The sequence below is a fragment of the Leuciscus leuciscus genome (assembly GCF_965113295.1).
Source record: "Leuciscus leuciscus genome assembly, chromosome: 24".
Taxonomy (NCBI): domain Eukaryota; kingdom Metazoa; phylum Chordata; class Actinopteri; order Cypriniformes; family Leuciscidae; genus Leuciscus; species Leuciscus leuciscus.
This window is the reverse complement of record NC_138723.1, coordinates 5,210,802-5,234,449: the sequence shown is the minus strand read 5'-3', so window position 1 is coordinate 5,234,449 and position 23,648 is coordinate 5,210,802. Positions and strand designations below refer to the sequence as shown.

Genomic DNA, 23,648 nt, shown 5'->3' with positions numbered 1-23,648 from the left:
CTTACAAAGCTCTCCATAACCTTGGTCCTACTTACTTATCAAGCATTTACCCTTCTCTCCTTCAAAAACCTTTTAAAAACACGTATTTTCTCTGAATATTACTCTTCAGCAATTGTACTTTGTTATGGATATGATATTTGTTTGAATCCCTCTTTGTTTGTATCTTTAACATAACTTTGTTAGCGACTTCTGTATATTACTTTCTGCCCTTGGTATGTGTATTTTGCTTTGATGTTTATTTGGTTCTGTTCCTTAACCTATCTTCGTAAAGCGACCTTGGGTGTTGGAAAGGCGCTATATAAATAAACATTATTATTAGAAAAATTCCACAATTGACTTCATGGGTGAAACTACCAAAAGCAGTCAAGAAAACATTAGTCATATTTCACCTGTTTTCATAACAGTTAAGCATTCCCTCAAATTGGTACTCAATATTCCATTGGTTGTTATCTTGTGTTTTAGAAACTGAGACGTTTGTGCAGGCCAATCTGAAGCCCTTACCCAAGCTTCCAGCCCTGTCTCCGGTGGCCGCTGTGCAGAAGATGGAGGAGCCGGCGCAGAAAGCGCATCAGCAGCCGCTGGCAGCTCCTGAGGAGAATAAGGAGAAGGAGAAGCTCCCGAGCGTGGCCAATCAGAGCGCTCAGGGCGTGTCACCTGCTGTCATCACCACTCTACTGCTCATCCCATTGGTGGTCGTGATCGCCATCGGGGTCTTCATCCGCTGGAGGAAGGGCAGGATGTACAGTGGTAATTGTGGAATTTGTCCATGACAGTCTTGTTCATGCCATGTGTTGTATGTCGGATAGTTTTTGATCGATTTCTACTTTTAAGAAGATTGTCAAGTGAAGATGGAGCCATCAGGATCTACAGGTGGAATCTTGGGTAAAATCAGAGGTAAGAGAGATAGAGGGATTATTGACGTCATGGTCATCTTGCTTCTGAAACAGAAATGTGTGTGTGTCGTAACTCTTTCTTGTGGCTGGTCTCTGGAGCCGGTTCAGTGCGGGACGAAACCATACGGCTGAAGTCAAATCTGATTTCACATCTCGACTTTGTGTTTCAGATATTTAAATGCATATAAATACTAGCACAAAACATATATAGTTTCTAAAAATACACACTTAAGTCCAGAGAAGCTGCAGTAACAATCAAGAAAATAACAATTTGGCAATGTGTTTGTGACATCGAACACATCAGCATTATTTTAGTATCACTATTATAGTTTTTGTTAGTATTTTGAATTAGATTTTTTAATTGTCTTTTTTTTTTTTTTATGTCTATACTGGTTTTAGTTTAATTATTTTAGTACTTAAACTATACAAAAATAAGAAATGTTGCCGTGCTAGCCCTAATAAAATATGTAGGTTTTTTTTCAATATTTTTTGTGAGTTATTATTTTATTTCAATTAATTAAAATGTTTTTTTAAGGTTTTTGTTAATGATAATAACCCTGGTGTAGATAACTGTACTTTTTTCCGTATTCTTCGCCAAGTTAACTGCTAATCAGTAAAGTATTTAGTTATATTACAAAATGTATCTTACTGTATTTATACAGACACTATTGGAAGAATTACACAGAATGTGAAAGTCAGAAAGTATTCAGACCCCTTTATTTTTGTGATATTACAGCCTTATGCTGAAATTAAAAAAATTCAGTCGACACTCCATACCACATAATGACAAAACAAAAAACAGATTTGTGATAACTTTACAAAATTAAAGGGATAGTTCTACTAAAATAATTTCTTCTGTCATCATTTTCTCACTCTCACGACATTCCAAACCTGTAAGACATCGTTCGAAACACAAATCAAGATGTTTTTTTATGAAATCGTTGACACAAATCTCTGACGCTTTAAAACATTCATAAAGAGAACGTAAAATAATTTGGTAACACTTTACAATAAGGTTCATTGGTTAACATTAGTTAGCATGAACTAAGAATGAACAATACTAGTTAAAATTAATTTCAACATTTATTAATTAACCCTCTTTCTCTGTCTCTCTCGTCCACAGGCAAAGCTGCAGGAGGCCTGAACTTGGGGAACTTCTTCGCCTCGCACAAAGGCTACACCCGGCACGGCTTCGACCGGCTCAGCACCGAGGGCAGCGACCTGGAGAAGGACGAGGAGGACGGGACCGACTCTGAGAATGAAGAGTACTCCGCTCCGCCACCCCCGGTGTCCTCGTCCTAAGCGCTGTCGGGACCGACTCTAAGCTCCCCTGTAATCGTTTGTATCGGCTGCTGAAACATTTTATCTTCTGTGTGAAAACGTTCTCTTTGAGACCTACGACTGCCACTTTAATTTATGATTTTAAGGGACCACGTGGAGATACAAAGCACTGGTCATTTTGAGGATAAAGACAATTGATTATAATTTTTTAACAGGAGGGTAAACGTAGATTATTTATTTAGTTTTAATGATGAACAGCTAGTCAATCTCTTCCAATAATTTATCAATCTGATAGCAGTGCAATTAATATATAATTCAGGCATTTTGTGTCATAACATTTCTGTATGTTTGTGCCTTTTACGTGTTTCGCCTTCGCAGCACCTATATATTACTACAGATGTGCCACATATTTAAGAGCTGCTACTGTCACCTGTGATTTGAGTTCGGTTCTTTTGCATCGTATAAAAGAATAAGAAAAAAAGATGACTACATATTTAAGGCTGTATTTGCTACATTTTCAAAGCTAATGTGAGATGTGTCTGATATTTGTTGTGATAATGAGGTTTTATTGCAAGAAAACTATTTTCAGTAACAATGTTATTTGTGTAATAAAGTGTCTGCAAAGCATCACTTCTTTCTACCAGTTGTATAAAGTTTCCTAAATGTATATTGAATTATCAATTTTAGAAAATTCACACTGCACTGCACTACACTATAGTGCTAATGATTTTAATGAACCTATTAAAAACAGTCTGCATTTATTACAGCAGGCACAGGATGATGATGGTGCATCACTCAATATATTGTTACAGGAAATAAATGGAAACATTTGCTAATTTACTTTGAAAGAAAAGGCACCATTGATTGATTTCTGTAAAATACTAAATCAGATATTCTCTGTATATTTTGATACTTTAAAAACAGTGTCAAAAGAGATACATTCTGCTCATTTAAATAGCCTATTATGAAGACTAAAGAATTTCCTATAGGTAACAGAATCCAAAACAAGACAGTTCTGAGTGGGTCATCTTACCCCCAGAGATCTAACTCCACATTTTCACACCAAAACAAAAATCTAAAAAGTTTTCCCCTGCAAATCTCCATTGAAAACAAATATAAATTCACAGATCACTCTTTCCAACGACAATAACAGATCAGAGAACGGCAAAACTGATCCGGTGTAATGAATCTCACCAATGCTGGTGTTAAGATAGAAAGTCTAAATTAATAACCATTCAATAAATGTGTTGAAATTGGTGACATATATGGACAGAAGAAAAGTTGGAAGGACATCTCACACAATCTTACCTCACTAATAGTTATTCATCACTCAAAATATGAAGACCTGTTTCAATTCTGACTGTCACTACGGTCTAAATCAGGGGAGCCATGCACAGTCCTGCAGAGTTTAGTCCCGAACCTGCACCAACACACACACACACACACACACACCTGTAGTTCTCAGTAATGCTGAAGGACTGGATTAGATGATACAGACACAGTGATAACAGGAAAATAATGATCAATGATGCAAACAAAGTTCAGTTCAGCTGTAAAGCAGCTCTAAAAAGACTAAAGAGTCATTGTTCAGTTCAGTGTTTATTCAGGACATTGTAAAGATCATCAATTATGAAATGAGTTCATTTTAATCTATGAAGCAGCTCTGGAGAAAACAGTTCAGTTCAGTTCTCATACAACAGTCAGATCAATAATACTGTTGAATATTAAGTGTTCCTTGACTAAGCGAGCCAGAGGCGACAGTGGCAAGAACCCAAACTCCATCAGTGACAGAAATGAAGGAAGAAACCTTGGGAGAAACCAGTTCTCCTCTGGTCAAATGAACAAACATGATGTGATTTATTCCTGGCTGCATCACGTCAGATTGTGGATTTATATCATTCAGAATATTTCATCCAGATCCTTCTGCTTGAAGATTGAGATACATCACGCTGGCATTTAGTGGGAGAAGGGGTAAAACTCCCCCAGGTGCCTAATACTGATGTGCCACCTCAGCCTGGGCCCTGTCCCGACTCCTGAAGCTCACGCACCTCAGTGTTCTGACCTCAACCTGCCTGAAGACTTGCTCCAAAACTACACCAGTCTGTAGAAATGCAAGATCTGGCTAGGATCAGACTAGGACCAGACTTCTGCCGAGGGACCATGGCCATCTCAGGACTGGAGTCTGAAGCCAGTGCTGAAGCAGTATCGTGTGCACTGCAACCCCTGTGGCGTGACTGTGGACTCACATATGCCATATGACCCAGGACTCAGGAGCCTTTGAGACTGGACCCCTGATCGAGTCCGGCAGCACAACACTCTGCAGACAGTGACACAGAGTCTAACTCCACACCGAGACAAGAGACGGCTCTCGTCCTTTTGAACACAGACCTGATTTCACGAGCGGGCGTCCTGATGTCCTTCAGTACCCTTATACTAATATCCTCGCCTTTCCAGTCTCAGTAAAAGTCTGTGACGGAGGAGGATCGAGACATGAAAGTATGCATCCTTCAGGTCTATTGCCAGGAAACAATCTTTTTGGTGAACGCACATTAACTCTTTCCCCGCCAACATTTTTAAAAAGTTGCAAGCCAGTACCAGCATTTTTGATCATTTCCACATTTCCATATCATTTTTAATAAACTCTTGGATGTGGGTAAGTTTCATAACCAAAGCAACATTTTGAACAAAAAAATCTAGTTTTTGTAAAAGACTGAATGCAGGTTGGAATCAGAACGATGATGAAAACACAGATGAGTGCATCAACACCCCCAAAGCTTCACAGTCATTTCCTCTTCATGGGAAACATTTCATTCAGTAACATTAGGCAGTTTAGATTTATATGCAGTTGAATGTTTGATGATCACGTTAGCTTACATACGTATGTGTAAGCAATCTTCTATCACTTGCTTCTGCTTCTTCATCGCTTGTTTTTGGATCTGGAGAATCTGTTCACTTCAGAAGGAAAGCAGGAAAGCGCTGTGTCAAAGAACAAATCCTCATCCACCCATCCACCCATCCACCCATTCATACATCCACCCATCAATCCATCCACCCATTCATACATCCACCCATCCATCCACCCAATCATACATCCACCCATTCATCCATCCACCCATTCAAACATCCACCCATCCATCCATCCACCCATTCAAACATCCACCCATCCATCCATCCACCCATCAATGCATCCATCCACCCATTCATACATCCACCCATTCAAACATCCACCCATCCACCCATCAATGCATCCATCCACGCATTCATACATCCACCCATCCATCCATTCATACATACAACCATCCACTCACTCATCCATCCATCCATCCACCTATCAATCCATCATCCACCCTTCCATCCACCCATTCATACATACATACATCCATCCATCCATCATCCACCCATCATCCATCCACCCATTGATCCATCCATCCATCATCCACCCATCCACCCATTCATCCATCCATCCACCCATTCATACATACATCCACCCATCCATCCATCCATCCACCCACCCACCCATTGATACATCCATCCACCCTTCCACCCATTCATACATCCACCCATCCATCCATTCATACATACAACCATCCACTCACTCATCCATCCATCCATCCACCTATCAATCCATCATCCACCCTTCCATCCACCCATTCATACATACATACATCCATCCATCCATCATCCACCCATCATCCATCCACCCATTGATCCATCCATCCATCATCCACCCATCCACCCATTCATACATACATCCACCCATCCATCATCCACCCATCCATCCATCCATCCACCCACCCATTGATACATCCATCCACCCTTCCACCCATTCATACATCCATCCATTACCCATCCATTCATACATTTATCCACCCATTCATCCAACCATCCACCCATACATACATACATTAGAAGTAATTAGAGATGTGATATAGAATTAATCCCTTACTTCATTTTCCTTTTTAATCACTGTTAACAGAATGAAACCAATGTAAAGGAGAGGGATCTTGTAAAATCAGATAATAAATTTGACATGAAGGAACTAACTTCTATAGCTCCAGAACCATGAGAAGCAGGTTTGTGTTTAAGGTTTTGAGAAAGTCAATGATGGTTTCAAGAAATGTGTTTTAGCAATTCAGAAAAACTGTAACTCCTCATATAGACAGTAAGATATGTGTGTCTGTGTGTTTTTCAAACCACATTCAGAGAACCTCTGAATCTTCAAACAATCAAACAATCAACAACAAAACCATTTTATCTGTGCTCAAAATCAAACGCTTTCAGATCATACTCACATCAGTCAATATATAAACACTACAGATCATTCATTAGACACTACATCAAAAAACGGAGAACACAGAATCCAAAGCATGCAGTTACAGAAAGAAGTATATTGTAACAAAGTAAACAAATTTAGCAATTACCTAAAAATGTATAGTAAAGATAAATTACAGTAGTAAGGTGAATAAATTGTATACTGTATACACTATATAGTATTGTACTGAATATTGCATAGTAAGCCTATTGAATGTCTGTATATTCAGCACTTGCATACTGTAAAAATACAGTAACCCAACTGCAAAAGCCAAAAAGGTTACAGTAAAAAATGAAATGAAAAGCATGTACACTTAGAAGAGATGTGCAACTGCAAAATCAAGGTCAGTGAGAGATTTACTCTGCTTCAGCATCACGTCTTCATGTTGGTCCAGCCTGAGGACTTTGTCCGGTAACACTTTATTTCGATAGTCCACTTTAGACACTCTACTAACTATAAGTAACTTTGGAGCTACATGTTACAATAAAGTGTAACCCTTTGTCCACATCACAGACACTATCATCTCTGCAGGCAAAGGGAAAAACCCTAAAGCCAGATCCAGCCTCGACAACATTCTCCACACCTTGCTCTTTCTCGTCATCCTCTTCCTCCTTGTTCACCACCTCTTATACACATACATGCAGTGCAACATTTTGAGTCTGTTTTGGCACTCTGAACTGACTTGTATTTTGTAGTTGGTTTGGTCATGTTCTGAAATGGGAACTATGTGTAAGCAGACTGTTGTAGTACGGATATATAATTGGGGACATGGGATTCTGAGTATCACAAGCATTCTTGGTTTGTTATTGTGAATATAGATAACACAACAGAACATCATTAGAGATAAGTGTGAACAATTTTGAGTGTTTAACTTTTTCCTGCCTGTGTTTTAGCATTTTGAAACATAAATGCATCACAGTGCATGTGTTTTAATGAGTGAGAATGTGTTTGGAGTTTTGCAAAAAGAGAGGAGATTTGCAAACAATGTTTTAACTAGGCTACCTGAACTTGTTTAATGTTTTACAGGAAGAGTGATTTATTCTACAAATTTGTTTAGGCTATTGAGAATTTGGTTCAGAGAGTTTAGTGTTTTAGCAATTCAGAAAAACTGTAATAAACAAATTTATTCTGTGTTATTTCAGTGGAAAAAAATTCAGCTGCATTACTGTAATTAAGAGAAAATAAGTAAATAAGAGACTGTAACATCTCACTTTTACTTTTTATCATGCAGCTCAAAGTATTATGAGTAAAATCTCTCTACAATCTATTCTGAGTCATCAACACAGTTTCGATGATCCAACACAAACCCAAAACCCTGCATAGAGCGGCTGAGTGAATGTAGTATAGACCGTGTGGATGAGGCTCATTGTGTCAGAGACGCTGTAGAAGGAAAGAGTTCCTGCACTGTGATCCACACACACTCCTTTTCTACGACAGCTGATGGACTTTACAGGGAGTTCAGTCTTATTCCAGAATGAGTAACTGGAGGAAGAGCAAAACAAACTCCAGGATTGATCATTACGTCCAAACAAACACTCTTCACCCCGTCCCTTCCTGCTGATGCTCTTATATGACACTGATATATACACATCCAACCCACTGCACTCATTCTCCCAGTAACAGCGTCCACACACACTCTCTCTACACCTGATACCACTGATCATATCTGTCAGGATGATCAGGATACATCTGGACTGTGTCAGTGTAAGTAATGTTCCTCTCAGACAGACTGAGGTGTTTATTCCGGTGTTCAGATCCAGAGTGAGCTGATGGGAATCTGACGGAGATAAAACATATCAGAAATAGGAATTATGAACTAGCTGAACTCTTCATGGCTCACCATTCCCCATGATCGATTATAAAACTCTTCTGTCATGATTTCTTTCACCTTCTACAGGAAGAACATGTTAAGAACTGTTAACAAACAGAATCACTGAAGGAAAAAGAAACAACAAGAACTACAACTGACTTTGGCCACAGCCTTAGATGAAATCAGATGAAGATAAAATAATCTCTCAAGATCTCAACTGAGGAGGATTAAAAAACTACACAAACAGCATTACCAGCTTCACTTCAGAAGTTCTTATTGAGAATTAACAGAGGTTTAGATGTTGATGATTTAGTGAACATATTTGGTCATCATTATGGTTATCAGTGTTTGCTTTAGTTAGGCAGTTTGACTCTTGACTATTGTTATAAACATGAGCCTCATCTGAAAGGCAAAGGTGTTGCTGTAATTTATAGTAATATCTTCAGTATTACTGAGAAGTCTTGGACGAATTTCAAATAGAATTATTTTGAAGTGTTGGTGCTTAATGTAACACTATCTAGTGTAAATGATAAATCCTGTTTGACATTTGTGCTGGTCCACTAATGATTGCTTTATAAATAATCTTCCTGATCAGTTTCATCTCCTCATCATCCCAGATAGCTTAGAAGAACTCGATATTTGCAACAGAAACTACTGACTCTCTCTTTTCCAGCACTTTAGACACAGTTGAAGATTAAAGAAAATAGTCCAACGCCGTGGTACAACGAGCACACTTGGGCCTTCCAGAGAGCAGCCAGAAAAATTAAGCAGCTGGAATAAAACAAACCTAGAGGTTATAATATTAGGGAGAAAATTATAACTATGCAACTGCCTACCACAGTATCGCATCAGGCAGTGCATTGTAGTGTTCCATTCATTCGTTGCTATAGGAGAGGAAGAATTGTCTAAATTCATTAAATCATCTAAATCAACAACATGTATGTTAGACCCTATACCGACTAAGCTACTGAAAGAGATGCTTCCAGAGGCCATAGATCCTCTTCTTAAAATCATTAATTCATCTTTGTCAATAGGATATGTACCAAAAACTTTTAAGCTGGCTATTACTAAACCTCTTATTAAAAAAACGCATCTTGATCCTAGAGAATTAATCAATTGCAGGCTGATCTCAAATCTACCCTTTCTGTCAAAAATACTAGACAAGTATCCTATGTTCCTTTTTTAGAAAGAAATGATATCTGTGAGGATTTCCAGTCAGGATTTAGACCGTACCATAGTACTGAGACAGCTCTCATTAGAGTTACAAATGATTTGCTCTTATTATCGTGGTTGTATCTCTCTATTAGTGTTACGGTATCTCAGTGCTGCATTTAATACAACTGATAACAACATTCTTTTGAATAGACTCGAAAATGATGTTAGCATTAATGGAATTGCATTAGCATGGTTTAAATCACACTTATCTGACCGTTATCAGTTTGTAGAAGTAAATGAAGAGATGTCATACCGTTCAGAATCGGTTCAGTATGGCGTACCGCAAGGCTCAGTACTCAGTGCTCAACCTCACGCACAATCTCAGGCTCCTTCCCCGCCAGCGAGGTGACGTTCCACGTCCCTAGAGCTAGTTTCCGTGTCCAGGGATCGGATTGTCGAGGCCCCCTCCTTGAACTGCCACCTTAACGTGGTGGAGGGGTTTGAGTACCCGAATGACCCTAGGAGCTATGCTGTCCGGGGCTATATGCCCCTGGTAGGGTCTCCCAAGGCAAACAGGTCCTAGGCGACGGGTCAGACTAAGAGTGGTTAAAAAAATAAATCGAGGACCGTGACGTCACCCGGTATGGCGCAGCCGGGGCCCCACCCTGGAGCCAGGCCCGGGGTTGGGGCTCGTATGCGAGCGCCTGGTGGCCGGGCCTCCCACCACGGGGTCCGGCCGGGCTCAGCCCGAAAGAGCGACGTGGGGCCGCCTTCCCGTGGGCTCACTACCTACAGGAGGGACCGTAAGGTGCCGGTGCTGAGAGGATCGGGCGGCAGTCGAAGGCGGGGGCCTCGACAACCCGATCCCTGGACACGGAAAGTAGCTCTAGGGATGTGGAACGTCACCTCGCTGGCGGGGAAGGAGCCTGTGATTGTGCGTGAGGTTGAGAGGTTCCAACTAGAGATAGTTGGGATCACCTCCACGCATGGCTTGGGCTCTGGAACCACACTCCTTGAGAGAGGAGGGACTCTTCACCACTCTGGAGTTGCCCATGGTGAGAGGCGGCGGGCTGGTGTGGGTTTGCTTATAGCCCCCCAGCTCAGCCGCCATGTGTTGGAGTTTACCCCGGTGAACGAGAGGGTCGTTTCCCTGCGCCTTCGGTTCGGGGATAGGTCTCTCACTGTCGTGTGTGCCTACGGGCCAAATGGCAGTGCAGAGTACCCGGCCTTCTTGGAGTCTCTGGGAAGGGTGCTGGAAAGTGCTCCGACTGGGGACTCCGTGGTTCTACTGGGAGACTTCAACGCCCACGTGGGCAACGACAGTGACACCTGGAGGGGCGTGATTGGGAGGAACAGCCCCCCTGATCTGAACCCGAGCGGTGTTCAGTTATTGGACTTCTGTGCTAGTTACAGTTTGTCCATAATGAACACCATGTTCAAGCATAAGGGTGTCCATCAGTACACGTGGCACCAGGACACCCTAGGCCGTAGGTCGATGATCGACTTTGTGGTCGTTTCATCTGACCTGCGGCGGTATGTCTTGGACACTCGGGTAAAGAGAGGGGCGGAGCTGTCAACTGATCACCACCTGGTGGTGAGTTGGATCCGATGGCGGGGGAGGAAGCTGGACAGACACGGCAGACCCAAGCATAGTGTAAGGGTCTGCTGGGAACGTTTGGCCGAGTCTCCTGTCAGAGAGATCTTCAACTCCCACCTCCGGCGGAGCTTCGACCGGATCCCGAGGGAGGCTGGAGATATTGAGTCCAAGTGGACTATGTCTTCCATTGAGGAAGCAGAGGCTGAGGGCTCAGAGGTGGACTCGTCCATCACCCAAGCTGAAGTCACCGAGGTAGTCAAGAAACTCCTCGGTGGCAAGGCACTGGGGGTGGATGAGATCCGCCCTGAGTACCTCAAGTCTCTGGATGTTGTGGGACTGTCTTGGCTGACACGCCTCTGCAGCATCGTGTGGCAGTCGGGGACAGTGCCTCTGGGATGGCAGACCGGGGTGGTGGTCCCTCTTTTTAAGAAGGGGGACCGGAGGGTGTGTTCCAACTACAGGGGGATCACACTTCTCAGCCTCCCTGGGAAAGTCCATGCCAGGGTACTGGAGAGGAGAATACGGCCGATAGTAGAACCTCGGATTCAGGAGGAACAGTGCGGTTTTTGTCCAGGCCGTGGAACACTGGACCAGCTCTATACCCTCTACAGGGTGCTGGAGGGTTCATGGGAGTTTGCCCAACCAATCCACATGTGCTTTGTGGATTTGGAGAAGGCATTCGACTGTCCCTCATGGCGGCCTGTGGATGCTCCGGGAGTATGGGGTCCGGGGTCCTTTGCTAAGGGCTGTCCGGTCCCTGTACGACCGAAGCAGGAGCTTGGTTCGCATTGCCGGCAGTAAGTCAGACTTCTTCCCCGTGCATGTTGGACTCCGGCAGGGCTGCCCTTTGTCGCCGGTTCTGTTCATAATTTTTATGGACAGAATTTCTAGGCGCAGCCAGGGGCCGGAGGGTGTCAGGTTTGGGGGAAACACGATTTCGTCTCTGCTCTTTGCGGATGATGTTGTCGGCTTCACAACATAAAGAAGGACACGTGAAACACGAGTGCGCTGCGTTAACGTTTATTATACTCACAAACATGTAAAAACTCAAGAAACACGTATCGCAGATTGTGACGGGGCGCATAGCTACGTCACGGCAGCGACGCGCTACCTATTCCAGTGCAAATGTTGCCTGTATTTGTTTGTCAAGCGTGTCAATGTGTTTTGTTAATCCTTATACGGTTTCAAATCAGCGGTAACCTAACCATTATCAAAACCCCCACAGTAATCCCGTAGTTTTCGTGTGCACACTTATATCTAATACTACGGTGATTTATTTGCTATAGCTACTACTATCAATACATATCTTACTGTTTAAAATCATGCCATTTATTTCACAATCATGATCAGTTTCAAGAACCACGCAACACATGTTTTCGTTAATTATGTATCTGTTTATTTAGTTTAAAAGGAACATAGCGTTGACATACCGTCTTTGTGTCTTACTGGCGTCTCCGGTTTGTTTGTGTAAAGGAATTTTTGCCGCAATTGTGGGGTTTAAATGACGCTATGACTTCCGGGTCAATTGGAAGTGACCCGGAGTTTGAATTATACATTTTTGGCTGTTAATATGACTTGTGGCTTTGCCAAATGTTAGCTGGAACCATATAAATAATATTTTGTAATTTTCTAGTTGTATAGTTGTAGCATTTCGGCTGTTTTTAAGCATTTATGGCTATTCACCTGAGCCACCCCTGTATTGTAATATTGTGTTGGTATGTGCCAATTTCAGGGGTGCCTTCAGTTCTATAAAGACTAGTAGCTTCATTCTCTTGGGAGGAGCGTGAGATGAGAGGACATAAGTCTGTGTGATGCTCTATGTATAGTGGCTTGTGCAAAGGTCATTTTCTAAGCAGCTGCAAAATTTTGATTGTGGGGTTTTTTTTTTTACTCTCATTTCAATTTACTTTATTTACTAAACAGTATTATTTTTTTTATTTTTTTTCTTGTACATTTTTATTGCCTTTCTTTGGCCTTAATTGGGGTAAATAAAAAGATCGCACCTGTTTCCAACTCATCCAACTGCTCCTGAGTGTTTACATCAGCTCACGACGACTCAGCCACATTTGCCCTCAACACAGATAAAGAAACATAATAAACTTCAAATAATATGAAGGTAACAAGATGAACAGCAAAGTAATTTAACTAAACAAAAAGAAAAAGAAAAGCTTGTTTGCTGGTTCTCCTCTCTCCTGCCATGCTCCGCTTCAGCGTCCTTATTATAGTGAATCAGAAACGACTCCAACGAGACGCAGGTGTATAATGATACACAGGTGCGGACCTAATAATAAACTCAGACACAGAAAAAAAAACACAGAGTCATGACGTCATCACAAGGAGAGGAAAACACGAGACACAAACCGTAACACTCCCCCACTTAAAGAAAGAACCAGTCTTCTTTTTTAGACAGGTTCTGGATGAAGCGAACAGTAAAAGCAACCAAGAACATAGTTATAATAATACAAACTTACACGCCTACATATAAATTAAATTATACATTTACCTAGCCCCGAGAAAGGGCATCTGCCACGATGTTGTCAGTTCCTTTCTTGTGGTGGATCTCAAGATTATAACATTGAGCCATTAGCGTCCAGCGCATCAAACGTTGGTTATGATTGTACTTTTTTTTTTTTTTTAAACAATGGATTATGGTCCGTATAGACGATGACAGGAGTAGAGCTGTATCCAACGTACACATCGAAGTGCTGCAAAGCAAGCAACATAGCTAGAGTCTCTTTTTCGATAGTAGAATAATTCAACTGGTGACGGTTGAATTTAGCTGAGAAATAAGATACTGGATGGGATATGCCATCAGCACCACTCTGAAGCAGGACAGCTCCAACTCCGGTCGCGCTGGCGTCTACCTCAAGCTTGAACGGACGAGCCAGGTCAGGAGCAGACAACACCGGAGCACTGCAAAGGAGAGACTTTGCACACAGAAAGGCACTTTGACATTCATCAGTCCAATTAAAAACAACTTTAGAGCTGCACATCTTCGTTAAGGGAGCGACCACAGTCGAGAAATTTTTACAAAAACACCTGTACTAGCCAGCCATGCCTAAAAATCGTCGCAACTCTCTCCTCGTAGTGGGCACAGGGTATGCAAGAATAGCGGTCACTTTTGCGTCAACCGGACGTACTTGACCGTTTCCAACCTGTTTCCCCAAGTATGTAACGGAGGCTTTCGCAAAATCGCATTTAGTCAAATTTAAAGTTAAAGAGGCGGCTGTTAATCGGCTAAAAACATTGTGCAAGGAAGAGATGTGTTCAGTCCACGTAGAAGAATAAATAACATCATCAAGATAAATATTACAGTTTGGAACGTCACCTAATACTGTAGACATTAACCTTTGAAAGGTAGCAGGCGCGTTCCGAAGACCGAACGCCATACGCGTATATTGAAAGAAAGAATCGGGAGTCACAAATGCGGAGATCTCAGAAGCACGTTCAGTCAATGGCACCTGCCAATAGCCTTTTAAAAGATCTAATTTCGTAATGTACCGAGCAGTGCCAAGGTTGTCAATACAATCCTCTATTCGAGGCAACGGAAATGCATCCGGCACAGTCACAGAATTCACCTTGCGGAAATCAGTACAGAAACGGAATGAACCGTCAGCTTTAGGTACTAAAATGCACGGTGAACTCCACGGGCTATTACTCTTTTTGGCGAAACCATTTTGAACCAGATAGTTCACTTCACATTTCATGATCTCCCGTTTACCTACTGGACAACGATACGCATGCTGTTTGATGGGAACTGCGTTACCCACCTCAATATCATGCTGGATGACAGAGGTACCAGACGGAACATCACTAAACAAGTTAGGATAATCTTCTACTAAGTCAATCACATCCTGGCGCTGTTCACTAGATAAATAAGACAAATGAGATGGTAAAACTCTTAAAATCTCTGAATTCTTTAGATGACCACCACTGAACATCTCCGTTGACATTTTCAACCCATCATCTACATCTTCAGCACCCATGGTCCTGGACAGCAAAGATACTCGTTCTACATTTGACACCGACTGTACCTCACTCTGGGACAAATCATTCACCTCATCAGTCTTCTCAGTTCTCATACGGACCTGCAAATCGCGCAGCTAAAGCAGAACCAGGCAAAGGAAGCAACACTAGGGGCCCTATCTTGCACCCAGCGCAATTGACTTTGTACACCGACGCATGTATCATTCCTATTTTGCACCCGCGCAAAGCGGACTTTTCCCTCCTCAGACGCACGTCGGTAAGTTAGGAAATACACTTGAGCTCCCGGGGCGGTTCAGCGCAAAGAGGAGGCGTGTTCCGGCGCAAACGTTCCTTCATGCTATTTTGCAGGTTTAGAAAACAATTGCGCCACTTACCAGGAAAAAATAGTTTAAAGTCAGTGGCGCGTTGCGCATGTTATTCATATGCTATTTTAAGGGCGCATGCTTGGCCATAATCAATGTAGCGTGTGCACAACACGCACTTTGATTCTCTCATCTACACAGAAGCAGCAGTTTTCATTTTTGCAAATCATAGATAGATAGATAGATAGATAATTTATTATAAAAGCATACATCTAGCTTACACATTTACCCAAATTATCATACGCCTGTTTAACCGAAGTTAATTTGGGTGCGTTTCTCCATCCCCAATGTCCCTGATGAGAACGTAAGTCTCCTCGGCTGCTCTTAAAGGGAATGTGAGATGTTGCTCTGATTGGTTTATTTCACGTTACGCCCAAACCACACCTATGAATAATGAAGCTACTTCAGACCAACCCCTTTTAGATTTGCGCCGGGCGCAAGAGGCATTTATCCCGCCGGGAAAATAGCAACAGCGCCCTTTGCGCTTGACACTTACGTTTCAGATCGTTAAAATAGGGCCCTAGTACTTTTTCTCCAGTCATAAAATTACGCACAACCGCGATCTTGTCAAAATGACGCTTCATTTTCTTCTGCGAAAGAGAAAGAGCTTCTTTCGCGACAGCACAAGCATTTCACAATCGTTCACGGGTACGAGAAACGAAATCAAGCACATTATGTTATGTCACACCAGTAGAGAAAAATTCATCTTTCAGTACTTTTAAAGGACCCCGTACATTATGTCCAAAGACCAATTCCGACGGACTAAAACCAAGTGACTCTTGTCGCGCTTCACGCAGTGCAAATAAAACCAAAGGGACTCCCTCATTCCACTCATTCCCTGCCTCCAGGCAATATTTTCGCAAACTGGACTTCAGCGTCTGGTGCCACCTCTCCAGTGCCCCCTGCGATTCAGGATGGTAGGCACTGGATGTGACACGCTCAAATCTTTCAACACATTTCGGAATATTTTTGACAAGAAATTAGTTCCTTGGTCTGTTTGAACAGTTCTCCGCAATCCGAATGTTGTGAAAAATTTTATTCGAGTTTTAGTGACGCTTTTGGCAGTTATATTCCGTAACGGAATTGCTTCTGGAAACCGTGTGACAGCGCACATAATTGTTAAAATATACTGAGAACCGGATTTAGTTTGCGGCAGCGGCCCGACGCAATCTACCAAGACGCGTTCAAACGGTTCACCTACAGCCGGAATAGGGCGAAGTGGAGAAGATGGCACAATCTGATTGGGCTTTCCTACTACTTGACATACATGACAAGACTTACAATATCGAGACACATCAGCTTTCAACCCAGGCCAAAAGAAATGCTGGAGCACCCGATGGTAAGTTTTATTTATACCAAGGTGTCCAGACCAAGGATGATCATGTGCCAAGCTTAAAATATGCTGTAGAAATTTCGAGGGTACCACAATCTGATGGACCACGTACAATCATCCGAATTTTCATCATAATCGAGCATTCCAGCTACGCATTAACACAGTGTTGTTCCAATAGAACTGATGGTTATACGAAGGTGACTTTTTAGTGTCAGCACTAGAGCCCGACCGATATATCGGTGGGCCGATATTAGGCATTTTCCAAACATTTTAAGTGTAGTTGACTGACTGTCCTTTTAACTTTTGATAATGTGACTGAAGTATTTCTTTAATAGCGTGACAGTTATAGCAATGAGACGTATCATCTCTCCTTGGCCTGTTATATTGAAAATGTATGTTTTACAATTTGCAGTATGACGTTATCCATTGCTAAATTATGGCTCATCATAGACTAGCTAATGCCACTATCAGTGGAAGACCGCTAACGTTAACGAGCTTGGAAACCACAACGAACTTATTCTGCCTAAATAAAGTAATGATTACTGTATTTATAACTAGCATATCTCTAGTTACAGTCCCTGCATTGTAAAATGTAAGTTAGACTTGCGAGGAGTGAACATAGACATAGAGAAAAAGTATCAAAGGTAGCTTGTGCATAAAAGTTAGCTTTTCTTTTACACGTGTGTGAAATCCAATGACGCCAAGTGTGCGTTGCAGACTGTCGTTCAGCCGCAGCATTAACGAGTCACATAATGGATTTAGATCGCTAAATAGTAGGTTTTAGAAGGCAGGCAGCAACTGATGATTGAAAATGGTTTGATGTAGCTTGATGGAAAGAATTAAAAAAGTGCAGGTAAAGGGATAAGTAAGCTGACATTGTAGTATATACCGAAATATAAGACGAGGTTTTTTGTCCTAAAAATAGGTTGAAAAATGGGGGGTCGTCTTATATTCGCGATATAGACAAAATCACGGGGGGAAAGGGAGAAAGAACAACGGAATTAATCTGAAATAGTGTCTGAAAAGCGACCCATTAAGACAAAACCAGCTCTCCCTTCCAATATGCATTTAAAATTAGAGAAGCAACATAATATCTGTGTTTAACTGAATTAAAACGAGAGAGAGAGAGAGAGAGAGAGAGAGAGAGAGAGAGAGAGAGAGATGGATGTGTGTGCGTGAGACGCAGAGAGAGAGAGAAAAAAAAAAAAATATATATTTTCTCTTGAAAACCCCAAAACAAGTTGTCCCAAAAATAAGTCTGGAAAATGGGGGGGGGTCGTCTTATATTCGGGTATACGGTAATTATAAGGTAGCTTATAAGGCAATGTAGGGACTAATTATTACACACACGCACATAAACATTTAGGAGTGACCTTTATCTTGTTTAATGATAATATAAATGATGATGATAGTAATAATGTCATCATTATTTTTTGTAATTATTACTGTCAATAATAATAATAATAATAATAATAATGCTGGTAGTAATAGTTGTGGCTGTAGCAGCAATCATTTTATTTGTATGTTTATGTTACGTTTTATGTTATGTTGTTTTTTGTATATCTCACCTGGCTTGTTTACTTTTTATTTGGACAGATGGCAAGTGGTGGACGAAGTGAAGTATGGGAGCATTTCACAAAAGGCCCATCAGGTACAGTCACATGCAACATCTGTACAGCCTCTGTGAGCCAGGGATCTGGCAGCCTCAAATTTAAAAATACATCCAACTTGTGGGCACACCTTAGATCAAAACACAAAGAGATCTACGAGAAGACGCAAAAAGAAGCACAGCCTCAAGTTCCAACCACATCATTGACACAGCCAACCCTAAAACAAGTGCTAGAGAAAACCACAAAATGGACTCTAAATGATCCAAGAACTGAAGAAATGGACAAACTCCTGATGGAGATGATAGCCAGAGACATCCTGCCTTTTGCAGTTGTTGAGGGTGCAGGGTTTAAAAGGGTTTTGGCCAAGGCAGAGCCCAGATACCCATTAAAGACAGAGACATTTTTCCGTACAAAGAAGATGGATGAGATTTACACAGGAGTTGTAAACAAAATAAAGAAACTGCTGTCAGTTGAAAATGCAGGAAACAGCATTTCTTTTACCACCGACTGTTGGTCAGGGTCAAATGAGGCACTCATGAGCCTGACTGCTCATTTCATTGACAAGAATTGGAAAAAGGTCCAACTTGTCTTGAACGTGAAATCCTTGTCACAGTCCCACACAGGACAGTACATTGGAGAGACATTCCTGTCCATGCTTGAAGAATGGGAAATTGATGAGGAGCGGGTCATGCTTGTACTCAGGGACAGTGGGGCAAATATCGTGAAAGGCATGCGCCTTGTTGAGATGCCAGACCTGAGCTGCAGTGCTCACATACTGCACCTTGTTATCAATGATGGCCTCAGTTCCCAGAGAGTGGTGGTGGACATTCTGGCAAAGCTGAAGAAAATTGCAACTCACTTCAACCACTCTGTTACGGCACAGCAACACCTATCTAAAATTCAGGAGGAGCTAGGTGTCCCACAGCATTCGATCATACAGGCAGTACAGACAAGGTGGAACTCGACACTGCACATGTTGGTGAGGATGACTGAACAGAAAAGAGCCATCACTGCGTATGCTAGCGACTATGGACATTTCTCATGTCTGTCAGCAGAGGAATGGTCCATTGCGTCGAACCTGGCAGAGACCCTTGGACCACTGGAGGAGGTGACACTGGAATTCAGCAGAGAGGACTCATCCACATCCTGCATTATACCATGTTTAGCAGTGTTACAATGTTTACTGGAGTCAGAGGGACCAACCACCAGGGGTATTCAAACCACAAGAAAATTCATGCTGGACAGTTTGCAAAAAAGATTTGCTAAAGTTAAAGACGCTAAAGAGGTGGTGCTTGCCTGTGTCCTGGACCCACGCTACAAAGAGCGGCCTTTGGTACCAGAAATTCTGGTAAAAGTGAAAACCTGGCTAAAAGAGGCTATGGAGACCAGTCCACCAGATTCTGCCACGGAAACTCCATCTGAGGAGACCGATCCCAAAAGGCAGAGAACAGAGGACCAAGTACCCAGTCTCTTAGACTTGCTGTATGACACTGTGCTCCTTCCATCCACCAGTGAGGCAGTGGAACCAGAGGGGATCATCGAAGAGCTAGAACAGTACTTCAGAGAGCCTGTCATTGACAGAAAGAGTGGGAATCCATATGATTGGTGGAAACACAACACCAGCCGTTTCACCAGACTGTCAGCTTTGGCAAGGCATTACCTCTCCTGTCCACCCTCCTCTGTGGCGAGCGAAAGAGTGTTCAGCACCATAGGGAATATTTATGAGGACAGGCGAAGCTCTTTGAAAGGAGAGAATGCAGAGAAACTTTGCTTCTTGTACTACAACCTGCCTCTGCTGGACTGGAGCTATTGAGGATTGACTGATTCAGTACACTACCTCATATACTGTTAGCAATTTATATTTTGCTGTTGTTGTTATTTATCAGAACTTAACAGAATTTGTCTCCAGTCCTATTCAATGTTATATTTATGAACCAAGTCTTTTAAAACTGGTAACTTTGATTTGGTTGTTGTTGTTTTTGTTCAAAGGACTTTACGTTTCGTATCTTAAGTCTGTATTTTTATACATTTTATTTATCAGAACTTTAATATATTTTGATGTTCTGTTGTGACAATAAAAGAAACAAGTTTCTTTTTAAAATGCATTATCATATTATTTTAGTTAAAACTCATAAATAACTACAAATAACTAATGTTAGGGAAATCTGTTAATGTTTTGTTGCGCGTTTCTGAAATGTAAAAAAATTATAATAATATTGGCCGATATATCGGAATATCGGATTTTAAAACCAACAAATATTTGTATCGGTATTGGCCTTCAACATCCTTTATTGGTCGGGCTCTAGTCAGCACTCAAACGACATTTCTCTAACGTATGATCACTTTTCTGTGCTGCAGTAAGAACATCGCACGAAATAGGCAAAAATACGTCAGGATCGGGACAAACAGATTTTTGGATCGAATTAACATCCACATGCTCTGTCACAGCATTTTTCTCAAAAATCTCTGCAAAGATAGACTCACCTAAATTCACTTCATTCTCCTTACCGAGACTTTTCGCCTGAGCGCGTGTCGTAACTGCACTAGAAGCAAAAACATTTGGGAAATGTTGTGCGAGCGCATCTGGTTGCTGATCAGTAACTGGGATTTTGGTAACATGCACAACTGGCATCACTTTTCCTCCAGCAAGATCATTTCCCATGATAAAATCAATACCTTTCACAGGTAGGGAAGAACGAGCCGCTACATTAAAACATCCAGAAACTAATTCAGACGTCACCCAGACGCGATGAAGAGGGACAGTGATGAAACCCATTTCTATACCCTGCACGATAGTGCTAGTATCACATTCGGAGCTTGCACAAAAAGGCAAAGTGTCAGACAGTATAAAAGACTGAGATCCTCCCGTATCACGTAAGATCTTCACAGCTTTCTGATCCTCAACACAACCAGTCAATGATACATAACCGTCAAACATGAAAGGCTGAAAACACTCATCAGGAGCTACTGAAATCATGGTCTGTGGAGACACAATTTTTACTAAAACTGAACCGCGAGGTTGAGCTGAAAAATTCTGATGTTCATGCTTTCGTTTTAAAGGGCACCTATTATGCCCCTTTTTACAAGATGTAATATTGGTCTTGGGTGTCCCCAGAATGCATTTGTGAAGTTTCAGCACAAAATACCCCCCAGTTAATTTATTATAACCATTTGAAAATGTCATTTTTGGGGCGTGTTTTAAAAAGAGCTGTTTTGGAGTGTACCACCTTAAATGTTAATGAGCTGCATATCCCCGCCCTGCTGCTGGACCCAGATGATGAAGAGACACGAATGAGAATGGACTAAACGTCTCGGAATGGTTATTTGATACATTTATGTACTTACAAAGTTTTAATCGCGTCCCCTTTGCAATTATGGATGTGCAACACACACACACACACACACACGAACTGTGATAACGTTCGCGCAATTTTTTGAAACTACACACACACACACACACACAAATACCGTGATAACGTTTGCTAAGTACAAACGATTTATTTATTTTTTTCTTAAGGGGAGGGAGATAGACGTTTATATACTGTCTATGGAGATAGAGCAGACCTTAATTTATTTACATTTGTAATTGCTGCAAAAATGATAGCCTACGTGACATAAAACTGTCTGACGTTGTTTGTTGAGACATCTATGACGACGACAATAAATAGCTTTAGACGCATTTGTTGTTGAACTGGCTGACATCGATTGAAATGACTATTTGCTCAAAAATCATAAAATACACTTACTTCTGGAGGTGACGTTGAATCGCGAACTGTAGGCAATGATCCACACTTGATTAACTTTGACCCTCGTTCACTAAACAGTCAGTCAGAAAATGAAGGAAGTTTAAGTGGCGCCGTTTCTTCATAAATAAAATCCATCCGCTGCGTTTTCAGTGGCTCTGATGTCAGTGAAGACTACTATGTCCATTCTTAAATTCCTCAACAGAACAGCTAAGTTACACTTCTTATGAGACATTACACCGGCTGTCGTTGAAACAATGGAGGATGCAGATCACCGAGGGCGGGGTCTATGCCAAAACCAGACTGTCAATCAAACCGCGTCGGTGGGGCTTAGCACATTTCTACATCACAGTGAGGGAAATCTAGAACAGGGCGTTCTGAGACAGTGCTTGTGATTTATTGAGATTGGATTTTTATCATTCTAGGGTGGTTTTGCTCACACACTGCCAACACACATTTATGTTCAAACACTATGTAAAAGTGAATTTTGCATATAAGCAATAATATGTCCAACCTTGTGACAATAGCCACACTCTTTACGCATTTTCGGGCTAGATGGACTAGGCCTGACTTTAAAGTCAGAAGAATTAACTTCATTCTCTCTTTGTGACGTGTATCCTAAATCACTCGCACGCTTTACAAACACAGGTTTATGAATGAGTGCATACTCGTCTGCTGAAACAGCTGCTTGCTGCACAGTAGTAACCTTTTGTTCGTTTAAATATAAAGCAGTACGCTCAGGAACACAATTCTTAAACTCTTCAATGAGCAAAAGTTCACACAAAGATTGATAATCCGCGACTTTACACGCCTTTATCCATCGATCAAAAAGTATACCCTTCTCACGGGCAAATTCGACATATGTCTGAGAGGCAGATTTTTTCGTTGAGTGAAAACGTTGTCGGTAATGTTCAGGTACTAACTCATAGGCACGGAGAATCGCATTTTTTACTGTCTCATATTGAACACTTTCCTCTAACGGAAGAGATGCACAAACTTCTTGCGCTTTCCCTGTTAACTTACATTGTAACATTAATGACCAGACCTCTGTTGGCCACTTCAAAGCAGATGCTATTCTTTCAAATGCCTGAAAATAAGCTTCAACCTCTTTCTCCCGAAAAGGTGGAACAATTACAATATTTTACGAAGTCGAATGATCAAGAGAATCCGTTAACACAGGTAAAGAGTTAACTATAGGTATCGCAGGAATATTTGGCACTAATTCAGCAGCTTCAACCTCAGAACTAGGTCTATCTTTGAAAGCTAATTTTTTTTATCTTTTTGGATCATCTCGACCAAACTCTAACTGGTGCATTTTAATTTTCATCTCCGCATCAATACGTTGCAATTCAAGCTGATGCTGCAAATCATCCTTCCGTGCTTACATTTACATTTATTCATTTAGCTGACGCTTTTATCCGAAGCGACTTACAATTGCTATATATGTCAGAGGTCGCACGCCTCTGGAGCAACTAGGGGTTAAGTGTCTTGCTCAGGGACACATTGGTGTCTCACAGTGGATTCGAACCCGGGTCTCTCACACCAAAGGCATGTGTCTTATCCAT

The 23,648-nt window shown here is 41.7% G+C and overlaps 2 protein-coding genes and 1 long non-coding RNA gene across 7 annotated transcripts in view; 2 read left to right on the top strand and 1 right to left on the bottom strand.

Moving 5' to 3' along the window:
- pam (peptidylglycine alpha-amidating monooxygenase) overlaps nt 1-2,804 on the top strand; it is a 56,752-nt gene extending 53,948 nt beyond the window's left edge. For 4 of the 5 annotated variants that reach the window (XM_082156846.1, XM_082156842.1, XM_082156843.1 and 1 more), the window contains 3 exons: nt 463-747; nt 832-894; nt 2,017-2,804. In XM_082156846.1, coding sequence (XP_082012972.1) covers nt 463-747; nt 832-894; nt 2,017-2,195 — 527 coding nt within the window. In that variant the 3' untranslated portion in view covers nt 2,196-2,804. The remainder of the gene's footprint in view (nt 1-462; nt 748-831; nt 895-2,016) is intronic. The other variant, XM_082156845.1, reaches the window with a different exon arrangement.
- On the bottom strand, nt 1,652-2,010 carry LOC309488628. Its single transcript, XR_014202222.1, has 2 exons — nt 1,806-2,010; nt 1,652-1,733 (listed from the first exon to the last, which is right to left on the bottom strand). It is a non-coding gene; the product is annotated as an uncharacterized lncRNA (long non-coding RNA).
- A 15,522-nt stretch (nt 2,805-18,326) lies between the features above and the next one.
- On the top strand, nt 18,327-20,153 carry LOC309488886 (zinc finger BED domain-containing protein 4-like; the record flags this gene model as incomplete). The annotated part of the gene is made up of 1 exon (XM_082157304.1): nt 18,327-20,153. The coding sequence occupies one exon, from the start codon at nt 18,327-18,329 to the stop codon at nt 20,151-20,153; it is 1,827 nt and encodes a 608-aa protein (XP_082013430.1).
- Nucleotides 20,154-23,648: the final 3,495 nt, after the last annotated feature.